The 25,480-nt window shown below is 38.3% G+C and overlaps 2 protein-coding genes across 2 annotated transcripts; one reads left to right on the top strand and one right to left on the bottom strand.

Moving 5' to 3' along the window:
* Positions 1 to 245: 245 nt before the first annotated feature.
* On the top strand, positions 246 to 17,969 carry arhgap31 (Rho GTPase activating protein 31). Its single transcript, XM_044140901.1, has 12 exons — positions 246 to 926; positions 4,478 to 4,580; positions 6,129 to 6,273; positions 8,174 to 8,256; positions 8,370 to 8,477; positions 9,683 to 9,825; positions 9,907 to 10,114; positions 10,216 to 10,337; positions 11,272 to 11,328; positions 12,126 to 12,749; positions 12,840 to 12,988; positions 13,583 to 17,969. The coding sequence occupies exons 1-12, from the start codon at positions 827 to 829 to the stop codon at positions 15,518 to 15,520; spliced, it is 3,780 nt and encodes a 1,259-aa protein (XP_043996836.1). The 5' UTR covers positions 246 to 826; the 3' UTR covers positions 15,521 to 17,969.
* Positions 17,970 to 22,334: 4,365 nt separating this feature from the next.
* On the bottom strand, positions 22,335 to 23,746 carry gsx1 (GS homeobox 1). Its single transcript, XM_044140717.1, has 2 exons — positions 23,271 to 23,746; positions 22,335 to 23,153 (listed from the first exon to the last, which is right to left on the bottom strand). Exons 1-2 carry the CDS (start codon positions 23,647 to 23,649, stop codon positions 22,801 to 22,803), a joined length of 732 nt encoding a protein of 243 aa, XP_043996652.1. The 5' UTR covers positions 23,650 to 23,746; the 3' UTR covers positions 22,335 to 22,800.
* Between the last annotated feature and the right edge of the window lie 1,734 nt (positions 23,747 to 25,480).

Below are 25,480 nucleotides of genomic sequence, written 5' to 3'. Positions count from 1 at the left end.
TCCCACTTTCCTCTTCCTTCAGAGCCCGTCTGTTTTTGTTTTTGAGTCTGGGCTCTTTGCACAGGAAACTGTGTATACATTGGGAGCATTCAGGAAAAGGCAGGGAGAAGCTTTCCCATTAGCTACAACGTTGAGGACATAACAGAGGGGAGAAAAAAAATATATATAAGAGGGGTCAGTAACTCCTAAACTGGGAGAGAAACAGATGTCAGCTGTTCTCCTCCTCCCATAACCTCGTCTCCCTCCCTCTTACATAGTCTGGACGCTTGAAAAATCCCTGCCACATCACTGCCACGAGGCTTTCCCTCAATTCAGAAAATGCAGAAAGTCTTTCTCAAAAAACAACCATAACCATGTTCCTAATGGATGGGTGTCTCAGCTGCAGAAGAAACCAGTGAGAAGAACAGACTGGAATGAAGGAAAAGAGGAGGAGATAAAAAAGCAGAGAGAGGGAGAGGAAGAGAGAGAGAGAGAGAGACTGGGGGTGAAAAAACAACAGGAAACCAAACGATTCTAATGCTGTTCCTCCAAATCAGCTCACACAATTCAGCAGAGTGCCAGGAGGAACATCTTTTCTCAGCTCATCTCCTGAGGAACTAACCATGTAAAAAGAGTTGAAGTTTGAAAAGTGACGTCAGCACCAACTGTGTGGTCTGTCAGGGTGCGAGCGGATGCAGGCATTTGGGAGCTGTGTGCTGAGGTTCCTGTGTGGCGGCTGCCTTTTGACCTACCATCTCAATTTTAGTTTTTGGGCTCATATGGATGAATTCTGGTGGTTTCAGGAAACGTTCTGTTGTAATCCTCGGGACTACTAACTGGAGCCCACATGAAGAATAAAGGAAACAAGCAGAAGACCAAAAAGAAAGGAAGTGAGAATGTGTTCGGCTGTGACCTGACAGAACATCTCCAGGGCTCAGGACAAGATGGTAACGCTTGCTTTGAAATCTAACACTGTCGGGCAATTATCACTTCCTAGCTAGACAAAAAGTCCTTCGCTGGTTACTTTACGCAGACACAGAAAGAAATAAGTTCTTTCTTTATTTTTATTTTTTGCCTTTTAAACTACTTTGGCTGTTTTGATCTTTTTGACAAACATGTCATTTGTGAAGAAAGACAAAAGATATGTAGTTTTTATGTAAGAAACAGTTTTTGTTTAAAAGACTACAGATGTCTTTTATCAAAATACATATGTTTTCGATTTATCGTGAACATTCATTCACCCATTGGCTGCATTTAATGAACCCAGGGTGGGGCTCTTAGATTCTTTTTGTATAAATTTCCTGTTGTGTACAGCTTCTGCGACAAGTTTCATGTCATAATTAGACTAGATATTACTATTAGTTTTGTATGGTGGGAAAGGAAAAGGACAAAACTAAAGGAGATAACACACCAATGTGTTAAATAAAAAATAAAAACATTTATATATATATATATATACATAAATATATGTTTTATTTCTGATTTCTCACAACCTTTATTGAAAGTTTCCCTTCATATGGAAAGTTAAGAGAACAGAAATCACACGAACAGACTCTTTAAAGATAAACTTAAGAAAGACCTGTTAGATGGGATCGGTTTGAGGTGGAGCATTCGGAGCAGGAAGTGAGGGAGGAGGTGTGGGTCAGAGTCTTGTGTCATGGCAGCAGCAGACATATTGTCCTTGCTGTTGGTGAGAAACCTACGAGGCAAATAATCCCTTTCTTTCTGTCTCTCCTTTTTTCTTTCCTTTGTTTTTTGTTTCTTCTTTTTTTTGTTGCTTCCTGTTTTTTCTTTTTTTTTCTTTTGACCTTTAAGATGAACAATGAAAGCAAAGTCTTATCCTGTAGTCAAAAGAGCAGTGTGAACAGAAACTTGAAGTTGTGTTTGTCCTGCAGTTTACTCCTGTTTATTCGGAGCTCATAATGTGTCATTTTTAATAGAGTCATCTGACCCGGAGATGCGTCAAACCGCAATCAAAGAAATTAGAAACTAACACTATGTAAATCCTTCAATAAAGGAGTAAATTAGATTAAAATGAACCACGAAATTTGAGCATTTTGCTTATTATCGATCTCTGCATTTCGCCAAAATACTTGCTTAACAACAAAAGTAACCTTCAATGAAATGATAATGTATATTTGTGTATTTTTTATATATTTGTACCAAATTGTCATTAATGGGACAATACAACAACACCTGCATATGATACAGGGTTCTGAATTGGCAAAGGTCTGAATTGACCCAGAGTCCAAATGTATTACTTAACCTTAAAATAAATCTTGAAATTCTGCTGTTTAGCCATTAGCAATACAAAACCACAATTTGTAATAAGTTTTTAAATATTATTTAAACACAAATAAAAGGAGCATAAATAAATCTATTCTGTGAAAACATCCTGTGATCCAAATGGTTAGCCCTTCTGTAGCAGACTCTCCTCTGTCTGACATCATCTGTGTATTTTTTGATACGTTCATCTCTACAAGAGGCAAAGCGCAGACAGGCTGTCTAGCCACAAGTTTTCTTAATGTAGATAAACACAAATAAAACCAGCTGCATCTAACATCCCCCATGCTACATATAACAGAATGTTTTTCCGCTGCAGATGATTGAGGCATTTACTCTGCTACTCTGCAGGAACAAGCATATTTATAGACAAATTAAATAGGTTGTTATTTTCATTTCCACTGCAGTTAGTTATATTAGTTTAAGTATTTTTTAATCACTATGGAAAACCTATTCGCCTGCATAAAACCTCTGTTATAGCTCCATTTACTTTTTATTACTTTAGTATTGCTTCCTATTGTACTGTGTTCAAGGGTCTTGAATGGCTTAAAAGGTTCTCATATATAAGTGATAATTCATACTATTATTATTACTACTACTACAAGTACGTTTTATTATTTTGATTATAAAATTTGTAACTCAAACAAAACAAATACAAAATAGAAAATGTGCAAAATGATTTTCATTTAATTACATAAAAGAGTTTATTAAACTTATGTTTGTTTGTTCTGTGTGCTGAAATGTCACTTAAGTTAACACGATAGTACTGTTGTTGGGGAATTTATTTATTTATTTTTTTAATTGCACAGCTCTTAAGGGATTTAAAACGTTACACTCGAAGAGAAAGCTACAAATATAAAAATCAGTAAAAAAAGAAATGTTTGAACTGATCCCATAGACTGTCTTTTTTTTTTCAAGTTTAAAAGCTCTCCACAAATTATTACATGTACTGCTATATCTTCAGAAATACGTCCAAACTCTAACTATATTTGTTGCCACTCTATGAGAAAAGTTCACCCAGTGTCTAAACAGAGAGGAGCTAAATGACAACCCGGGAGTCGCTTGTTTTCCAGATTCTGACCACAGGCAGGCAATTAGAAATCCAATTACTTAGGTCAGAAAGACGAGAATTTAAATATCTGTTGCTTTCTGCGGTGAGCTGTGAGAAATTAACTCTTGCCAGAAATATTCGGGCGTTCGCTTTTGCGGAGGAAGGGTTCTGCATCTTTGTTTCCAAAATATTTGAAGTTAATACCAGAAAGTCAGGCACTGAGAGAGAAAGAATTCAAAATGGGAATAATGTGCCCATGGAATTAGCTGTGCATGAATCTGAAACTCTTACTAGCCAAAATAGATTACGTGTTAAATAGACTTTACACAGAATAGATTTCTATTTTGTGCTAAACTTGAGAAAAACGAATGAGAATAATTTTTTTAAAATTAAAAAAGAATAAGTAGAAGTCATGTATGTAGCAGTATTGAAGGACAAAAACTCAGATTACTGATTACATGTCACACTGCATCACAAAAATACAAGACTTTAAATCAAAACTCTCTAATTTATTGCTTAAAAACCTTCAATAACCTAGGAAAACGATGATTAATCTGTTTAAAACTGTCATATCACATCCATCATTACTTGAAGACAAAGCTCACTGATCTGTTTCTGCGTCACAGCAAACCTTGTAAAAAACCTCGGTGAATAAAAATGAGCTGCAGTTGCGTATTAGCATCGTTATTAGTTAAAGTGAAGCTGTGGTCAGAGAAATCAGACATGTGATTTCACAGACACTTTAAAAACCACAGCCAGGCTTGTGTCGAGCTGTTTACTGGAATGATGGGCTGTTGATAGGAAAGCAGCGTGTAGGTCAGTGGTAACATTACAAAAGCCTATTTCTATTAGAGGAAATGTCGTAAGTAATACCGGCCACAAGGACTGGGTGTGTCAACTTTCCTCTGAAACAAACAAACCATTTTTAACTTCCTGCCTACGTCCACCTACAGTCATCGACCCTGAGGAGCAAAAAAGCAGGCGTGTATTAAAACAAACCACATCGCATAGATTTACTCCTCAGTGCATTGTTACAGTTAAAGTGTGACTATCAGAGCTGTTTATTTTTACTGCTTTACTCCTACTGTCTGTGTCGTGGAAAGAAATTGAGACATACTAAATGAAATCCAATCTCTTCAATAACATGCGATTTCCTTCCTAAAGTTCCTCAGGTTCTCCAGAAGTGTGCAGAGTTTATTGAGCAGTATGGGATTGTGGACGGGATCTACAGACTCTCAGGGGTCACCTCAAACATCCAACGTCTCAGGTACCCATGACAAGAAAAAGATGTGTGAGAAAATATTTACCTACCTTCAGGTTTTTTTCTTACGTTTAAGCCTCTTTTCTGCACATAAATGTTTCAAAGATACATTGTGTAAATAGAAAATGCAGTTTTCAAATGATGATTTCATTTGTTGTGTAAAAAAAGGGTAACCAAAGCAGCTCAGTCCAATAAGAAAAAGTAATCCCCCCCAAATCCCTACTGAGTTGTGAATTTGCTGGCCCTTTTTTATTTGGATGCTAGATGACATTTTTCCTGCCAGTCCCAGGCCTGAGTACTGCCATGGCTGTAAGCTAAAGACATGCTTTAAAGAGCACCTATCTGACAACATGGAGTGAGCAAAATAAGCTCAAAAAGCAACAAGTGATGCCTTATTCAGACCCTAATATTGAGAAATTCAAGAAAATATGAGAAACAAACTCACTGACACTTAAAAGTATTGAAAAGGTTACCATTTCTAAGGATATGGGACTGTATCAATTCACAATGCGAACTGTAACCCTCAAATAGAAAAAACATGAGACAGTTGGAAACGTTTCCAGCACTGCTTAGACTACCAAAATTATTATAAGATGTCATCAAATCTTCAATGTTCACGATTAAACAATAAGAACAAGATTGGAAGTAAAGTATATCAAGCACCAACTAGGATTTGCCTCCCAAATCCAAGTTGGTGTATCTTGATGATCCCCAAGACTTTTGAGAAAAAAATAGTCTTTGGACATTTTTTACAGATGTGCATCCTTTTATAACTGGTGTAAAATTTCCAAAGCATTTCCGTCGCTGACAGTCTCAGATGGTGGTGGTAGTGTGATGGTCTGGGGCCACTTTGCTGCTTCAGGACCTTGACAGCTTAGTGTAGTCGATGAAATCAAGAATAGAAGTAATCCCCAAGTAGAGTCTGGCCAAGCAGCTTCGATTATGCAGCAGGAAAGTTTCCCAAAGCACAGCAGCAACTTCAACAAGTAGAGGTTTTGAAGAGATAAAGACAAAGTCCATATTTAAATCCAAACAACTTCATTTTAAACAGGCTGTTCATGCTAGAGAGCATCCAATGTGGCCAAATTACAACCTGTAAAACAACCTGTAGAGAGCCAAAACTCCTCCACAGGGATGTAAAAGATATGATGTTAGTTAACATAAATGCTTGATGACAATTGTTGCTGCCAATGGTGGAACACCTTGTTATTACATTTACAGCACAAATGAAATCATCATCAGTTTATAGTTTTCTGATGATAAAGTTGTTTGATGACCAGAAACCTTTAAGTCATTCATAAAAAAAAAAAAAAATCCAATGTGTTTTTGCAGCATTGTTAGTCATAAAATAACAAAAGTCAGATAAAATATGAACAAATCTTTGAATGGCATCCTTGAAATGAATGAGATTCTCTAATTTAGTGTTTACCCCTTTTCCAACAACATCGACTAGACTGATGCATCTTAGAGCCTCACAGGGCAACAGAAGTGAGCTGGGTTGCTAAACAGTCCAGTCATTCAGCTAACTCGGTGTGTGTGGACGTTTTTGTGCAGGCAGGAATTCTGCTCCGAGGCGTGCCCTGACCTTACCAAGGAAGTATACCTCCAGGACATCCACTGTGTGGGTTCCTTATGTAAGCTCTACTTCAGGGAGCTGCCCAATCCTCTGCTCACATATGAGCTCTACAGCAAATTCACTGTGAGTACATTTAGTTTCATCTGCAGAATGTAAAAATCCTGTACGAATGAGACGGTATGGCTGTGGATCACTCTAATGTTCATCTTGCATTGTATTTTTAAAGAGACAGATGTTCATGTACATCAGGTTTTTAAAAGTATTGTTGCTAGCTGAAATAAAAACAAGAATTTATGTCATCTGACTTCTATAATGGAGGAAAAGACTGTAAGCAGAACAACCCAAATCTGGCCTATGGGAAAATAAAATTTAAGTATTGGCCTTCCTAAAATACACTTCTTGTTTTAGTTTTATATGTAGCCTCACACATCACCCTGAACATATTGTTCCCATCATGAAACATGGTTTTGACTTCGCTGGGATTCTGATCAGAGTTCATGGAAAGACTGATGGAGCTTAGCACAGAGAAAACATGAGCGAAAACCTGCAAGAAGCTGGGACCTTTAAAGCTACAGTGGAATGATTTACATCATATCTATGTATTAGAATAATCCAGTCAAAATCCATAAATTCACTGCTACTGAGAATCAGAGATATTGAATCAAATGTTATGTCACTCAGTACTTGAGTAGCCATTTCACCAATTATGTTTACTTTAATAAAAATATGTTGAAGTAGAGCTACCGGTACTCTTTCTTGATTACAAAGTTTTGGGCACTCAATCCAACTCTGTGCTGTCGTTTAAGATTTTTGCAAGATGTTTAGACAGTGTCTTTATTTTGTATTTAAAAGGGTTTCACTATCAAAATCTTCCCATTTCAGTTCCATTAAATCCATATAAAAACAATAAAATGTGACCAGATCCTAAAATATACCCAAAATCAAACTGATAACCAGCTAAAATAAAGTGTAGGTTGTGTAACTTCTACACTTGGTAGTAAAGAAATGTTTTTAGCTCCTTTTAGATGAATAGATGAATGCAAATATGAAAGAGACTTTAGTAGGAGAAAATGGGACAAAAATACCCAAGTGTGAGAACTGCTTTCTGTGGAGCAGTGTGTGTACTTTGACGGGGTTATTTGCATACCTTGGCTTTCTTACATCTCTGGCTGACTGTGCCTTTAACTCCAGCTCTCTGGTATGCTTTGAAAAGAGTTTCACTCTCCTGGGTACTAACAGAAATCTGGCTGATCACAAATCTCTTACCCACAAAGACTGGACATCCATGGTTGTAGTTTTATGGCTATTTCAGGTCAGCTAAGTGTCCTTATTTAGTCAAAAAGGAAACGTTGACTTTCTTTTTAGCCCGTAAACGATGTCCGAATTTGCCCTGAAACAAAGATGCTGAAAGTCAGACTTGTTTGATCCAATTTATAAATCATGACTACTTCTCCAACAAATTCAGACATGAGCTTTTCTGTGAACATCTTCAAAAATAATTTTATATCCTATGAAAAAAATTGCTCTTGGATGGTTTTTGTTTGAAGATTTTTTCTTTTTCAATGTACTATAATGACTTCAATAAAACTTAAAAAAAGTTCAGTGTTGTTGGTTTAATTACATGCATTACAGCACTTCTATTTTAATATTTAATGAGTATGAACTTGAATGAGTCTGTAGCTGGATGGTTACTCAGAGAGGGATTGCTGCAGTGACCCCATGCAACCAGCTGGGCCTCCCCAAAACAATGTTAGCACTTATTCTTAAGGTAGCTGAGTTAGCTACTATTCAAAATAATATGAAATTCAAAATAATATGATTTGAATCAAACTAGATCTGAATATAACCATGTAATGTGGTTGTGATGGAGTGAATTTGGCTGATTTGAACCGCATTGTAACCGATTTATATCCCATGTATGTGGGCATAATTTGAATTTGTTTGCAAAAGCGTTGGCGAAAAACGTAAAAATATAGAAGACATGACATGACTGCCATTGTGATTATCTTTGTTTCTCACACAGGAGGCTGTGTCGTTTCAAGCAGATCAAGACAGACTTTCACATATCCAGACAGTTATCAAAGAACTTCCGTCCCCTCACTTCAGGTAAACCCCACATCTTTCGCTCTCAGTTCCTGAAACATCAGTCCAGCTTGCTTTTACTGACTTTAAAGCTGTGAAAAATATGATGAAATCAACTGATAATCAACTGTTCTCAGGACTCTGGAATACCTTTCCAAGCACTTGGCCCGACTTGCTACCTTAAGCGCCCAGACAAATATGCACACGCGTAATCTGGCTTTGGTTTGGGCTCCAAATCTGTTAAGGTGAGTTTCAACCCACGCAAGTACTGGAAATATTTTGGGCATACAGCGCTGCATAACGTTCACCCCCTCACAAGTCTCTTCTGTTTTTACAGTTTTCGTTACATTCAATGACTTTTTATCATCAAACAAATTTGAACGTCAGACAGAGTTAAGCTAAGTCAATGAGTCCGGTGGAAAATATAAACTAAACTTTAGATATTTTAGCATCCCAATTCTGAATTTGTCCACCATTATATTTTCCAAAAAATCTTATGATTAGGCTCTTAATAGATTTCATATTTAGTGCTTCTTTCATCCCACACAATACTTTCGGATGTCCTACATTACTAATTTTATTTTTAAAACCTTACAGCTGTGCGGCATTTCGAACTTCTGCCCTTGTGATTTATGAATAGCCATAAATAACTCATCTTTGCAAGTTTATCATGAAAATGTTAAATCACTGACCTCTTTCAGTCTGGAATAGGTTTCAAAGCAACTTTTAAAGCTTTGAAACTTCATCACACTGCAGTGGGAGACATTATTCACAAATGGAGAAAATAATAGAACTTAAGCTTTATAGCTTACGCTTGTTTTTTAAGCTTTATAGCTTAAGTGGCCCCGTTTAGAGTGAATGTTCATAATCCAAAAATAAGAAAAGGACTGGGCACAAATGTCATCAATGGTAGTGTTCACCCTTTCAGCAAAAAAGACTTCATCCCAGCAATCAAACATGGTGGTGGTAGTTTGATGGTCTGCTTTGCTATTTCAGGGTCTCGATGAGATGACATAATTTTTATAATAATTAATGTTTTTCTACCAGACCAAGGAAAATGGCTGAATCAAAATAATTTTGCAAATTAGAGTGAGCCGCCGTTCTTTCACAGGGAGCAATTAAAACAGCATGGCAATAGTTTTAAGCACGAATGGTGGCACCAGTAACTTTTCTGTTACATTGGGCCATTTTGTTTAGATTGTTTTTTGGTTACTGTCCTTTATATTTAGACAGGCCATCTTTGTTTGCTATTAATTCCTGATGATGATCTGAAACATTTGAAGATTTTATAAAGCCAAACCTGAGGAAAGGAGGCAAATACTTATTTGCATGACTGTCATTCCTCTTCTTCTATTTTGCCTCTGCAAACATATTTGTAAATTGCCCTGCTTTTGGGAGATGCTTGTAATCAGCAGTTTATCCGTAAAATCCTACATCTTGTGTTTTTTAGGTCCAAGGACATTGAGACTTCATCTGGTAATGGAGACATGGCCTTCCAGGAAGTGCGAATACAGCAGTCAGTGATTGAGTTTATCTTAAACCACACAGAGCAGCTCTTCAGTGGTGATTCTGATCAAATAAAACCCAAAGAAGGTATATCCATAAACATACAGTTCTTTCAACACTAAAATAGTAAGAGATTTCTACTGATACTAAGAGAATATACATTTGCAGGACCGAGTTTGATGTGTGCAGAGAAATACGCCACTCTCCCAATCAGTGGTGGGAGTGGGCCGATGAAACTGATGAGTCTGGAAGAAGCCCAGGCCCGCTCCTTAAGTCCAAATCACCCAGTGCACAAAGAACGTCAGCGAGAGAACAGCCTACCTGATACCAGCACTGCATCGCTCTATCACACGGTCATAGAAATATCAGACAACAAGTAAGATCTAAATTCAGCCTTTCAAGTTAAAGATTGAGGTCTCAAAGGATAAAATAGCAGAAAATATATTTGATTTCACTTCTTTCTTTTTTTTTCATTAGGAGGAGGTTCTCTGGAAAATCTAAAAAGTGGAAGTCTATCTTTAACCTCGGAAGATCTGTGGAGTCAAAGGGAAAACTCAGCCGCAATGGCAGTGTGTTCATCAGAGCACAGGGAGCATCAGGTCAGGCTTTGCTCCATTTGTGTATTATAAACGTACAAAAGTAATTTTCTAACTACAAATACACTGGCAGACTTTAAACATTACTGCATTCTCAGAAAATAACAAGAGAATGCAGACAATAAGATTAAATAATTTTTTTTTTTTTTTTAAAGTACAACAGTGTTTTGTATGCTTTAGAACATGTTTATGGTTAGTGGTAAACAAAGACTAGTTCCATAAAAACTAAAATTTTGAAGTGCAACCATGTTAAAACCATTTAGAAACAAGCCTGGGACTCTGAATAAACCCAAAACATTCATATCAATTTGTCCTGTTTGACTTGAGGATGTAATGATGTGTGTCATTTTAATTAAAAAGATGAAAGTATGAAGTCACAAAAAGTAACATAAAATTCCCCTGAAGTCCAACACCAGGGTGAAAAGGTTTCTCAGTAACACAGACTTCAAAATTCAATATAAACACATGGTATAATCCAATCTTCTTTGCTAATCTTGCTGGAAGCTTTTGAAAACACAAAATGTTCTGCTGCTAGCTTATATTGCTTTTAGCTTTTTAGTTTACACTGGTTTTTGAACATAGATCTGCAAAATGTTTCAGTTATGCTTTATGACATTCTCAGATCCAGGTTATAACTTCAGGGATTAATGAAATGCCACATTTCAACATTTCTAGCATCACTAATTTAAAGAATATATGAAAATGCCACAAACAGCATGACTCAGTTTATAGATGCCTAGAAACCTTTATTACCTGTCCCGAGAGAAAAAACATTTTTTAAAGAGATGTCAAAAACAAAATAAATTAAGTACTTATGACACCAAAACATTAAGTTAAATAAATTGGGCACAACAGGATTTCCATGTCCATATTGTCTTAAATTGTTACTTATAAAATAAGTGGTAAGTTTTCATTTGTTTGATTTTTCTTTTCACAGAAAAGGCAGCTTTGCGTCCTTCCAGAAGCATGGAGTCCTTGTGCTCCTCATCTCCAGGTGAACCCAGTCTTACATACTATATATTATAGCTGTGCCTTCTAATACGAAAAACTTTTCACATTTTGTCATGCTACAAACCCAAATGTATTTCTGGGAACGTCATGTAACAGACATGTGCAAAGTAGTGAATAACTCTGAAGTAAAAGAAGCAAAGGAAAACAGTGAAATCTGAAAAGTTTGGCATGTATTTTTATTCAGACCTCCTTTACTCAGATATCCTTAAGTACATTTTATTAATTTAACTTCACTTAGTTTAATACAAATTAAATAAAGGTAATTTGTATCACATCAACATGTGATTTGATGTTAGACTAAAAACTATTTAGACCTATATGCAAAATGCAAACTTTGACACGGCACGAAAATGAATGTTCACAGATACTCACATGTAATCGATTGATGTGAGTTGTTTTGTAAAGACAAATGTGCAAAATGCAGAGTCCTTAGTTTGACTAAGCTGCTAGAGGCGTAGCCTAGAGGCAGGTCCTGCCGTAATGAAATGTGGTTCTACAAAGTATTTACTCAGGAGGACTAAAACATGGTCCACACCTTTCAGAATTTATTTGTAAAAAAACAAATAAATAAAAGTCATGTAACTTTTACCTTCACTACAGCTTCACAATTATGGGCTACTTTGTGTTGGTGCAGTACATAAAATATAAATACATTGATGCTTGCAGGTGCAACATTCTAACGCACTGTGGATATAAACAAAAACATAACAACTGGCTTTAAAAAAAAATGCAAGTATTCTACTATACAAATCTTTGGTTGACATGTTTTCTATTGCACAGATGATGACGGGGCAAGAAGCAATACCTCAGCTGATGGATCCAATAGTATTTTTATGCCTGATGTGAAATCCAGAACACTGGGATCTGAATCCCTCCATGATCTGAACGAACATAACCAAAACTGGGAGATGAAAGCAAAGAGAGGTGGTGCAAAGGCCGGCTGGAGCGCTGGCCTGAACCAAAAAGACTCACCCGGAGCTTCCGCTTTTCAGAAAACAATGCCAGAACAACTCAAGGTGTTCAAAGGGGATGACCTCAGCAACTACAAACCGAGTTCTCCGAAAAGCAGGAGGATGCTGTACTCTGGCTCCTCCCGGCCCTCGTTCCCAGGCAGCTTCTTTCCACTGGAGTCTTCGCCGAGGCACCAACGCAGAGCCGTCAACATATCTGAGCCTTTTGCTGTGTCCGTGCCCTTACGTGTGTCTGCTGTTATCAGCTCCAACAGCACGCCTTGCAGGGGGCTCAACAAAGAGAAAGCAGCCACTTTGAAACCTTGCAGGGAGCCTACAGAGCAGAGCAGCCACTTTAAAAAGAGCAACACGTTCCCTCTGCTGGAGCCGAAAAGGCAGGAAGGAACAGAGAAGAAGCACACCGAGGTTCTGACCTTCAGAGTGTCGCCAGAGGGTAAGGAAGTCTCTTTTGCAGCTTTTTAAGATGGCTTCACTTCAGCTAAGTGTTTTATTTGATATGAAGGAAATTTTACATTTCTTTCAGATAAAGACAAAAAAACGTTGCTAAAAAACGAAGGAGAAAAGATTGTTTCTAAACTGGAAGAGCTGCCTAATGCACAAAAAAGTGAAGACAAAGAAACAGCGCCATCTTCTGGGGAAGACATTCTCAATCTCCCTGAAGATACACAACTGGTAAATTATTTGTCTGTCGTGTCAGTTCTTGTTATTTTCCTTAGAATGATGAGGTTTATAGTTAAGCTAAAAACTGTGCACACTCCTGGAAGATTTAGAGTTAAAGTTACTGAAATGTCTTAAATGTTTTTAGTAATACTGTGCACTGTTGACAGTGGAGCTCCAAGACATCTAGATATGGAGTTGTAGCCGTTTCCTGAGTTTCCCTTTCCTCTGCCCAGCCGTAGGTCAGTTTTTTTTAGCAGTGACTTTCCTCAAACCAGCTGCAGAGAGTTTCTGCTTTTTCACCTTCTGAGTTGATATAAACAGCTGTTTCTAATTAATCAATGCAATTATGATTCTTTATCCATTGCACAATTTAAGGTAATATTGTTCCCAAAGAAACATGTTTGTCAAGTTAAAAGACACTCAGTCTCAGTCTGCTCCTGGTATGAATAATATTGCACCTTGTTATTATTTCATAACAAAACTAAATTTCATTTGGATTTTTACATTTTAAGCATGTTAAAATCCAAACCTTTGTTCAAAATAAAGTCAAAAGATAAATATTCAGTCATTTTGTGTGATTAATTTGTGTCTCCTTTTGTCTCTCAGGATGTTGGACCTGCTGCTGGGAAAATGCTTTGGTCTGACCTCCATCAAGAGCTGATGATAACTGAGCCTGAAATCAACCTGCTGCATAAGACTTTTAAACCGGCTTTTGCTTCAACAAGCACCAAGTTAACAATGGACGTCAAGTCAAAGCGAAGCCGCAGCTCTCCCTCTTTATCTTTGCTTTGTAAGGAGACTTCGTCGAACCCCTCTTTGGGTGAGCGTGTAACTGCAAATAGACCTGACTCAAAAAGGAAACAGCCCTCGGAATCAGACCTGTTGTTTTGTGTTCACAAAAACTTTGAAGTTCAAATTTCAAGCACATTAGATGCAAAAGAGAAGCTGAAACCTTTACATAAAAGTGCACCAGCTTACACCAGCCAGTGCCAGGTTCCTAGGAGGGAAACCATGGTAGACTGTGTTAGAAATCCTTTAACGATAGAGGACGCCCCACAGGTCGCAACCTTCTCAGACAGTGCAGACAGACAATCTGAGAAACAAGAGGACTCAAAAATATCACAGGACAAAGTAAAGAAAAGTGTAAATCCTGAGGTGGAACCCTGCCAGAGACTCCCGGTGTGTTTAGAGGAGAGACGAAACACGCCAGAACTGGCAAACTTTGATGATGAAGATGTATTTGGAATGAACCTGGAGGAGCTGGACTTGGTGGAGTCCTGGGAGGATCTTAGCTCCACCAAGCAGTGGGTTACTAGTCCTCTGCACTCACCTGATGTTGAGGAGCTGTTTAACCAGCTTTCCCCCTTCAGTTCAAAGGGAGAAACTCCAAACCCAGAGGTTTCATCTCCTGTAAACGTTCCTCAGAATGTTGGAGCTAATCCAGAAATTAAATGGACAAATCTGCCATTGGTGCCTAGACGAACGAGTTTGAACAACAATAATGCAACCCAACCTCCAACAGCAAAGAGCAGCACAACAAAACCAAAGAATACAGCATCATCTCAGAGATTCATCAGGCAAATGTCATGTGAGACAACAGTGCCAGAGAAAAAAGAGGAGAATGGCTCTTTCAGACAAAGACCCTGCTCCCTTAACTTAGACCTTAGCCATCGATGCATAAGAGACATTTCAAACCAGCAAAATCACAAGTCGTCTGAGTTTTTTTCTGGTCCAAAAGGCTTGCTGGCCGCTTCTGCAACTGTGAATAAAGGACATTCTGAGTTGGATCTGTTTCTAAATGACAGACAAGCACCTCTCCGGCGAAACTCTGCCCCAGTCAGTGTGTCATCGGTGCGGACAGCCTTCATGATAAAAACATGTCAGGTCAAAGCTGTGCCCGTTGTCCCTCCACAGGTGCAGTACAGCCAGATACCTCAAACAAGGCAAGAAAGTGATTCTGGCACTGTGAAGGAGCAAGAAAAGGGATTCCCAAAGACAAGCACAGACACAAGCACTGCCATCCCGCCTATGATGATGTCGAACCTAAAGGAGGAACTGGAGAACAAAGAGCCACCCCCTAAACACCAAAAGCATGCAAATGTTCAGAAATCTGCTGAAGCTGGGAAGAATGCCACCCCGGAGCTGCCAGTCATAACTAGGAGACATGCCCCGAGTCTGGAAGTGTTTGTAGACGGTCCTAGACCCAACAGAGGAGCGCTGCTACAAAGGCCGTCCTTTAGAAACCGGCAGAGACCTCAGAGCCTCATCCTTCTCAGCCCCCCTTTCCCTTTCATGGACTATCCAACATCAGGGGACGATGGCAAGCTGCTATCATCCATCAAGAGTCTAAATGACACATCGGCGCTCAGTGTCTTTTCCAAAGAGATGACTGAGAACTTCAGGACACAAGAGGGACTCGCTCTGCAGAATAAAATGACGATTCCGAAAAGCGGACAGAGACTAGAAACATCAACCAGCTGCTTCTACCAGCCTCAGAGGAGGTCCATGATATTTGACAGCAGGAGTCCCAGGCAGATCGAATGACTGCAAGTGGACCTGTATGTAAATAGGTGCAGTTCATAAAGTATCTTTGGAACAAAGAAAAGATCATGATAATAGTCTATGGGATGAAGCTAAAGTTTACCAAAAATCAAAAAGAGGAAGCCATAACTCAGATTTCTCTGATATGTGAGACTAAGATCATTATTTTTTGTTCATTCTCTTAGTCCTCACTGGTATTTTTTTAAACATGTAATCATATATTTTTATCAAATGATATTTTTATTCCCAGATAGAGTTTCAAATTAAGTTACAGCATAAAAGTACCAAGTATGACATTATGACCACTGACGAAATAAATGACATCAAATTTCTCTTCATCATCTCACTTGATAGAGGGCTGAATATAGGAGGTAGCAAGTGAACTTTGTGTTAATCAAGGTTTAGTTAGAAGTAGGAAAAATTGGCAAAAATATGCAAGTAAAATAATTTGTCCAAATTATGGTGGCTACCATAATTTGGGTCAGAATACTGGAGGTTTTTCGGTCTGCAGCGGTCAGAATCTGCCCAAATTGTCCAAACATTAAGTTCAGTAGAGGGCTGTATAGCTGCAGATCAGTCAGGGTGCCTGTGCAGATCATAAAGTTATGTTTGAAGAGTTTGAAATCTGCACAGAGTTTGCAGCTTTGAGCTTAGTACAAACACTTTAGACTCAACTGTTCTACTAGATAATAAATCAGATAAATCAGATCCAAGAGAGCATGTGCCATGACTGCTGATAACATTTAGGCTACTGTAATATGCTAACTTGATGGCAAGATGACCTTTCACTGAGTGAGAATGACATATGTAAAAAAAAAAAAAAAAAAGCAGGAAGCAGGTTCTATCCTAAGATGTGCACAAATTCCACGCATTCAATTCAGAACAAACTGAAGTCAATCACATATTGCTCTTTTTTCAGAAATTAGCTCTGCAGCATATGGTAGTTAAACTCACTAACTGCCCCCCCTCCCTTCAAAAAAACAAAAAACTTTTGAGAACAAACTCACACAAAGCAATGATCACAAGAAGACATATTCACCTCTACAATACTTGCAGGACATGAGCATTTTTGTTGATCACAACGCAAACACTAGATGGAGCCAGATGATCCAGATTTAGGCCTGTGGCATGTATTACAAGCTCTGATATCACCTTTTGCATGCAGGGGAAATGTTCCTGTAAGTGAAAGGTCTCTGACACTGAAACGTGCAAACACAGTTTATATTCTGTAGCTTGTTGAGTTCAAGTTAGTCCCAATCCATTAAAATCCAAAAATGATCCAATAGTTTTGCCTCCTCTGGGAGCTACAGGGATGGAGCAGGATTATTTTAGAAGCATACAAAAACCTGATGTAATGTTTTATAGTTGAAACATAAAGGAAGATAAAGCGCTACAACACAAAAACAGTGTGTTAAATAGGAAATTAATTGTCTACTGAAGAAGGACAACTGAAGTCCTAAAGGAAAATATCAATTAAAACAGTTTTTATGAAGCAAACTATTCATCCCTGAATTTAAATTTAAATTAAAATTTTCCTTTCAATCAACTGACTCTTATGACATTAATTATTTTTTTTATACGAACACTTAGCAAGACTGGATCTGTGGCACACTGACGTCAATGTAATTTTGTTCAACTCATATTTAAATGATTTTATTTCCAGAATTTTAATAACAGTATTTACCAGCTGAAGGAGTGTAAGTAATGTGTATCTTGATTGTGTCAGAGTTACTTCAGTAAGTTTTTTTTTTATACTGTTGTTTTGGAATATATGTTGTAATATGACAAATGAAAAGTGAATAAAAGTGAAGTTAAAGAGCTGTTTATCAGACAGTAAAGTTGTAGGCTGCCTCTGTGCAAGCTGACTGTATTCACTTTGGAGCTTGAAGGTGCTTTAAGTCAAAGTCAGATTTTGCCATCTCCAGATTTTTTCCTCTCTTCTGATGAGTTCAGCAGATCACTTGTAAATGCACAGGATTGCTTCTTTATGTTGAACATACTTTGAGTGCTATTGAGCTGACATTGTTTTTTTTTTTTTTTTTGTTACCACAGTTTGGATGAGCAGGATGATTGAGTGTATCTTTAAACTGAGCATCTAATGTTTCCTGTTGGTTTTCATAACTCCTGTTTGCTTGTTGAGACGGACAAGAATTCAATATGTTGTATGAATTTACATAAAAAAACGTATCAGTGTTAAAGATTTTGAGGTGAAAGTCTTTTGATGATAGCACCTGCAGTAATGTACATATTATTACTGATTTTGTTACAAATCATCAGAATAAAAAAAATTAAAGTATAGTGACAATAAATTTGTTGAACTGATATATTTTTTTATATTTTTATGTGACATCTCATGTAAATTCAGTGCTTTCTGAAATTATTTTCATTGTTGGCACTGCTATTAAAGATATAAGAAAAGGCTTTAAAATAAATTTCTTCAGTTGGTGCAATACATTTGGAAATTGATTTTGTTTTATGTTGTATTATTTTTCAAAATCACTATTTAACCACAGTCTCATTATTAAAAAAAAAATCTAGTGTTAACAAAAATCCAACCATTAATTTGATTTTATGTATGCAATGGGGGGGCGTGGGGGGGACTTCCGCTTGAAGATGTCAACTAGAACTGAATCACAGATCTATTAATCAACTCCGGTCCTGTATCTTGTACTTCTGATGCCCTACAAGTCTTAAATGACCTTCCTGTTTAAGAGAAGATGAGCTGAGAATCTTGATTTCAGATTATTAATGAACCTCGGTATAACCTAAAAATCTGAAATCTCTAAAAACGTCAAAGCAGAAACGCTTTCGAGAAAAAAAAAATGTCTGAAATATTTAAAACTTCTGGCCTCCACCGTTATTCAGGGCTGGTCCAAACGAACTCAGCGTTTGCCGCCAGGTGCCGCTCCTGTGCCGCAGAGTACCTGCCAAGTGGAGGAGAAAACAGGCAGATTTGAACCTAACAGCGGACAATCTTGTTCTTGTGCATTTTACGGGTCTGAAAACTGTCACCCAAACACCACGACACATAAGTGGCAGGTGTCCTGATTATTCGTGCCTTGCAGGGACTCCACCTCTCATGTTACAAGCCTGGATCGGTTTGTGGTAAACGTGTGTTTGTGCGCATGGGGTTGTCGGTGCGCTCTCGGATGAAATCACACAACTTGTGCCCCCCGCCCCTTTTTTTTTTTTTCTTTTTACTTCAAACAACGCAGTCCTTCATTATACCACTATAGTGAAATTAAACTGCAAACGTATCAGTCACATTTCAAACCAGCAAGTCAGGATATTAAAACTTGATTCAGATATTTAAAGGCTAAACTAAACTTTTGCCATCGATTTTCTTGCTTCACAAAATAATTCAACTTCGAGGCCCTTTTGATTTTTATTTTCTGGGGCTAAAAACAAAACAAAACACTGACTTGTGAGTCTGCTGGAATTAATCAAATCCACTAAACAATCAAATATCTGAATATATCCCAGAGGATCTTCCTTCACACCACAGGCAGCTCTTCCAAACGTCTCTTCCATGTCTGCGCAGTTCATTATTTCTAGACCTTTGACACCGCTTGTGTATGGGCCGAGAATTAAAAAGGGCGTATTCTCAGCACCCTGAAAAAGGCAAACAGGGTGCGCGGTGCGCGCCTTGAATATTCAATTAGAGCCGGGGGGACCGAGGGAAAGCGGAGCTGCGTGCCGGTCCTTCATCTTAAAGTACTGATTAGCTGTTAAACAGATTATATACAGCTGAGTGGGTTCAAATGTTGCTGCAGAAAAACAGCCGCAGTTCAAGGCAAGCGGCGAGCTGTTTCCTGTTCCTGCAGCCACTTCAACACTTTTGTCGGCAACAGCAGCTATTCTGAGAGGGGATCCTGCTCCGTTTTTGTCGAGCAAAAACATTTTATAGAATAGAAACTGTTTTTAATCCATTTCTTAAGGTCGAGCTGGTTACATGAAGATGAAGCACAAGCCTGCCTGTTCGGATTATCTGGCTGCATTCTTGATGTCAGTGCTAAATTAATTCATTAATTCATTTTTAAGCCACTTGCATCCTCTTCTACATTTTTTACTCTAAAAAAACCCGTATTCAATCTGCGAGATTTGATGGCAGATAACAGCTTTGCGCGAAATTAGAAACACATTTTTTGCGCAACAAACTACAAAATAAATGTATATTTCATCAATAAATTATTTCTTTAAAAACAAACTTAGAATAAAATCCTTCCCCCATTTAAGAAAACAAGCATTTTTTTTTTGTTTTATTTCAGACGAAGTCGAAGCTCACTTTTGTCTTTTAGAAACTGGATGGCAAACTGTTTAAAACGCTACTAGTCTAAGTTTATTAAATGTTTAGTTAAACTTTATTTATCGACTTGTTAAGTTTTGCTACCATTTATTCGAAGCAAAAGAAGTTTAAACCAGTTTGAATGTGCAGTGCCAGAGCAAGCCACGCGGGTCCAAAAAAGAGCCCTCATTGAGAAGCCACGTGTCCGTTTCCAAAGCCTCTCCAACTTAACCACCTCCTTTGTACCACTAACCCACATCGGCAGCGTCCCTCCACATAAAGGGATTTGCAATTTCAAGATATTTCAGCTTAAATGTTTTTGACAGTTCCCCCGCTTTTACCTCGGCTTGGTTATTTTAACTGTGCCAAATGGGTCACCTTGGGTTGCTGTCTGCGCGCAAAGGGCTTTTGCGCGCATTCAGTCTGAATTTTTTCCAACTTTCCTTGACGGGGAAACCAGCTGCTGGTCGTGAAAAGACGGCTTATTAATTGTCCTTTGTCATGCAGAATTGCTTGATTTCTAAAGAAACGTACAAAGGCTCTTTTTCAGGATTCAAGTATTTTGTTTCGTGCGTATTTTTCAAACCATCGAATCAGCTGCAGCGCCGCGCCGTCTACCAGACTCTCAGGTACTGACTGCCTGCTCCCTTTGTCCCCTTTTAATGCTGTTGTAAATCGTGCAGACTGATTTGTTACAAGCTGTTCTTTTAATCTGATAGATAAGAGACATGTCAAAGAAAGGCCGTAAATAAAAAATTAGCCCGAATAAAGACAAGGGCGAGTCTGCTAGATGGGCGCCTGTTGACTCAAGCGGCTCTCCAGCGTCAGGGGAGCCCTCTACTCGGCTCTGTCAAGGTTACGTCCACAATTCCCCTTTTCTTCTTTTTAAAAAGACACCGTAGTCCTTTTTGCTTCAATGAATTGATCGGCACAAAATTAAGAATAAATAAATTGAGCATTTGGGAACAGCGAGCCTATAAGCTCCCCCAGGGCGCATACCCCCGGGCTATTGAATGGATAAAGGGCGCTTTGCAGAGCACGTTGTGAGCAAAATGGGGACTCTATGGTGCAATTAACAAAATAGTCTAATCCCATATCTTAACAAATGCAAATATTAGAGTTTTGTTAAAAATGTTTAAGTGAACCATTAAAGGAAAGTTTGCTGTCGAAACTCAACATCCATAACAGGCACAGAGATGCAGATTATACTCTGTACGCAATTAAAAAACAGATTTTTCTCTCTTCAAGAAAAGTTAGAGGCAAGTTTGTGTTGCAGCAAACATCCCTCAAAGGCTATTCAAGGCAAGAAAAACACATTTCTAAACCAAAGCCTGGAGTCAGAGGCTGGTTTCAGCGGTGCGTAAAATAGGCAAACAAAACTAAAACAGCGTCTTGAACAATTTTATTTTTGTTTTTGTTTGTATGTTCTGTACATTAAATACTACTTTCATGACAATAGCTGAAAAATAAAATCTTAATTTTTACACTTTTTTCTTTAAGCTGAAATGTTTTTTATTTTTATTTTTATTTTATTCACCAAGATTACTTTATGCCATGTGGATGATGCGTCTAAATTAACCAGGCACCGCAAACACTTTAATTGTAGGTTTTGTTTTTAGGTAGATAAACATAATTACAGGTTGACGTATAAGTTTATGTTTTGAGTTTTTAAAACATAGCATTAGTCAAGCAGAAAATGTTTGCATGGGTGCTTAAAAAAAAAAGGCCCAGCATCTTAGAGAAAATCTGCGCTGACAACGGGAACAATCTGGGTCATGGACACAAAACTGCTCTCACTCCTCATTTATTTTCATGTTAGATCGATATCTTGAAGATACGCTCTTATACACCCGCTGCGATTATTAACTCACTCACACAACGCAGATCATTTCAGCTGGCAGAGGAGTTGAAAGGAGCCCTTAAGGGCCAGAGAAAGCAGCGATATGAGGGCTGGTTTTCCCCAGGGAAAGGCGTATAAGAGCCCCATCATAATAAAGCTTTTGTCTCTGAAGCGCAATAGAGGTTATTATGAATTTAATTTATCAGTTCAAATGAAAAATAAAACTTTCATCGTGCTCCCATCCATTAATAAAGGTTTGTTTGCTTGTTGGATAAAGCGCATGCTGAGCATGCAACAACCAAATTGTTTGAGACGAATTTAAATTATTCCTGAAAACGACGATGTGTCCATTAATTTGAGCCGAAATGAGATAATATTGAAACATGTTATTTTCCTGAAAAGAATTGCTTGAAATTGATGCTTCTCTCTGGAAAGAGCAATTGTACACATCACAACCGAGCGCTTTCACAAATTGGAAGCCATTGCGTTGAAATGTTTTCTTTGAAAAAAAAAAACATACTACGAAAAATAAACAATATAATAATCAGAAATGATCTGTTTTTACTACACGATAGTTTTATATTGGATTTAAACGCTTTTCCTCTTGAGCATAGCAAAATGTCTGTGCGCAATCGTGTGCGCAAAACGTTCAACATTAACCTCACAAAACAACAAAGTCTGTACGGCTTAGGAATAATTTTTATTCAAGTATCAACATTTTTAAATAAATAAATATTTTTCAGGTACACCGGAGATATAATTTCAGAGTGGTCCTGGTCATGTGACAGTGGTGGAGATTTATTTAAGTAACAGTTCAATCCACATATTCACCAAACTGTCCCACCCCAATATACAAATAATAACAATGCTGCTATCGACTGGGGATTTGTCTTTACAAATATGTCCACCGTGCTCATCGGATTGGCAACAACAATGGACTGTTTTCAGAAAAAAACTACATACAATACGTACAACGTGTATACAGCTATACAATAATTCAGAGCAGTTCCCTGATTAAATATCTGTTAATTACAAACGACTGAACTCAACTGGCCCAGTCTTCTTTCTTTTCTTTCCTTCATTCTTTTTTTTTTGGCAGCATTCAAATCTCATCAAGATCAAAAAATCATTTCAGACAGCAGTAGTTCTGTGAGACTTTTACGGGGAGACAGACAGGTCCACATCCTCCTTTTCTGACGAGGATGGAGATGCGGGAATGTCGTCGTCCTCCTCTTCCGAGCATCTGGCGGCGGACAAGGACGAGCATTTGCAGTTGTGTGATCCAGTCCTCTGCCCGCCGCTCTTCCCCTCCTTTTTGTGCTTCACTCTGCGGTTCTGGAACCAGATTTTCACCTGCTTCTCGGACAAGTTCAGGTACGTGGCGATCTCGATGCGCCTCAGTCTGGACAGGTACATGTTGGAGGTGAACTCCCGCTCCAGCTCCAAAAGTTGCGTGCTGGTGAAGGCAGTACGCATGCGCTTGCTACTCTGAAGTTTTCCATTGTTGTTTTCTGTTGAGAAAAAAAAAAAAAAGTATTATAGACTGTTAAAAACCCGTATGCAATAATAATAATTTAAAAAAAAACTAATCAAGATATCTAAATTTGGTGATATCTGCCTCTACTCACCGATGGAGATGCAGTGGAATTGCCTGGGGTCTGGAACCGTGTACGCAGCTTGGTATATCCCTGGAGCGTGGCTGAGGTTGACGCTGTTTGATGTGGAGTGTTGCCTGGATAGAGCGGAGTGGCAGTATTGCGAACCAAACGGAGGGAATGAAGCTTTGAGGAGCGGCAGGGTTGGAGGAGAAGGATGAAGCTGGGACGCGGCCATGCACAGCGGGCAGAAGCACAGCAGACCGGCTTTCCTGGAGTGGCAGGAACCCGGCAGCCCGTGCGGGTGGTGCGGCGAGTGCACCGCGTAAGGGAACAGAGGCGGGTTGCTCTCGCTCCCCTTGTCGTTGGCCTCCCTCAAAATCAAGGAATCCACGAGAAAAGACCTCGGCATGTTTGCAAAACTTGTTGCTCGGCGTGGCTGTAGTCTGAGCCTCGTTGCGTCACTCGGTGCGTCAGTGTGCTCTCAGTGGCACGGTGGACAGCGAAGTGGTGCTGAAGGCGCACGGCCTCGCCTTAAATAGCTACCGATGGACTCGGTTCGGCCATGTGACGGTTACGCTGTAAGCGGCCGAGAGCTCTCAATAGGGTTTTGTGCCTTTCTCTAGGCATTCCCACTGCACGCTTCCCCATTATTTCACTTGTTAACTAAATGAACTGCATAATGTAGTCTATTCTTGTCAGCCCCACCCACGCCGAGAGAGGCGGCACTACCCATTCTCCCTTTTATCATCACTCTCATTTCTATCATAGTGCCAAGCTTGAATTTCCAGAGAAAGCGTTTCTGTTTCATTTAGGAACTAAGTTAAGTTTCCTCTGAGATATTAAGCAGGGTGAGTTAAATACAACTGAGAGACGAGACAAAAGTGCCAAATTCCGCTGTAAAACTGTTATCTGTCAGGTGTTAAATATAATTCATGCATTACTAAACGTTTTGTCAAGCATATCATTTCGTAAATGTACTGCTTAATAATAGTTAATGAGCTCAAAATATGTTAACAGTTTATTTTTGTAACTTTCCCCCACCTTATTATTCTTCCAACCTGAACATATTGGTGAAAATTTTACTTATTATGCTGTTTAAGACAATCTTGATTCTAATTAGTGGAAGTGAACGGTAAGCCACATTAGTTTATAAGGATGAAGTGCAATGAGTTTATTAAAGGCTAAGACCTAAATATTTTCACAGAGCACAAATTTAAGTTTGTTTCCAGCAGCAGCTAGTTTCACAGCAGTTCAATATGAGTAGAAATCTTTTCTTTTTTTTTAAATGATTTTGGAATTTATTACATATCAACAATTAACATAAGTTTTTTATTTGAGCAAAACAGATTAGATTTTAAAAGTAATCTTCAAATTTGTGTAAATTCTGTCAACATTGCCTATTTTATTTCAGTGACTAATTCAGCCTAAATTTTTGGATTAGAATTCAAGTAAGGATGCCAGTTCATTTCTTCTCGTTCGTCTGGTCAAGGAAAGGCCAGACGAATGACATGTTTATATGGGTCAAATCGTGATTGAATATATCAGGTAGGAATTGTTGCAAGACTTGTGGTAGAGAAATGTTCTGAAATCAAGTTTGTATCCAACTTGTTGTTTAATCAAGTTACTCAAACGGAAGTCAAACTTGCCATAGATCTTCATAGCTGGAGGCAATCACCGCAAAAGAATGGCAGTTCTTGGTCGTTACAAGGTACAAAGTTTAAATTCCACCTTATAAGAAAAGATGTGGAAAAAGTTTAGAACTATTTCAGTAATGTTTTACATCTTTCAGTTTCCATTCGGAAATACTGAACAAAATCAAATTTATTGATGAAATTCTAACATTTTGCTGCTTTTACCTGAGTTGGGAAAGATTTTTTCTTGCTGGCTGTGAAAGCAACATTAAACTTGGTTTCTGCTCACCAACTCTAATGGTGCCTATATCATCTGCTCACCAGATATGGCTGCGGAAGCTCAAAGTTGGAATGTAAATAATATCTTGATTATTCTCTGTGGTTCCTATCTAAAACTTCCACACTTTAGTTGTTCTACATTAACAGCTTCACCAAAAGGAGTGTAAAACACATTGTTTTGTTTCGCAGCAGCTATCTTGGGAGAATTTGGGCATGAAAGATGCCTCTTTGAACTTTTTGGCTTTCATACCTTTAGCAGCTGTTGTGCTGCAGTTCTTATTTTCTTACAGCAAATGGTGCTGCAGATAAAATCTGCCTTTACTCAACAGT

This window comes from Gambusia affinis, linkage group LG15 (genome assembly GCF_019740435.1).
Source record: "Gambusia affinis linkage group LG15, SWU_Gaff_1.0, whole genome shotgun sequence".
NCBI lineage: Eukaryota > Metazoa > Chordata > Actinopteri > Cyprinodontiformes > Poeciliidae > Gambusia > Gambusia affinis.
The sequence above is the reverse complement of the archived record's forward strand: the minus strand, read 5'-3'. Positions and strand labels throughout refer to the sequence as shown.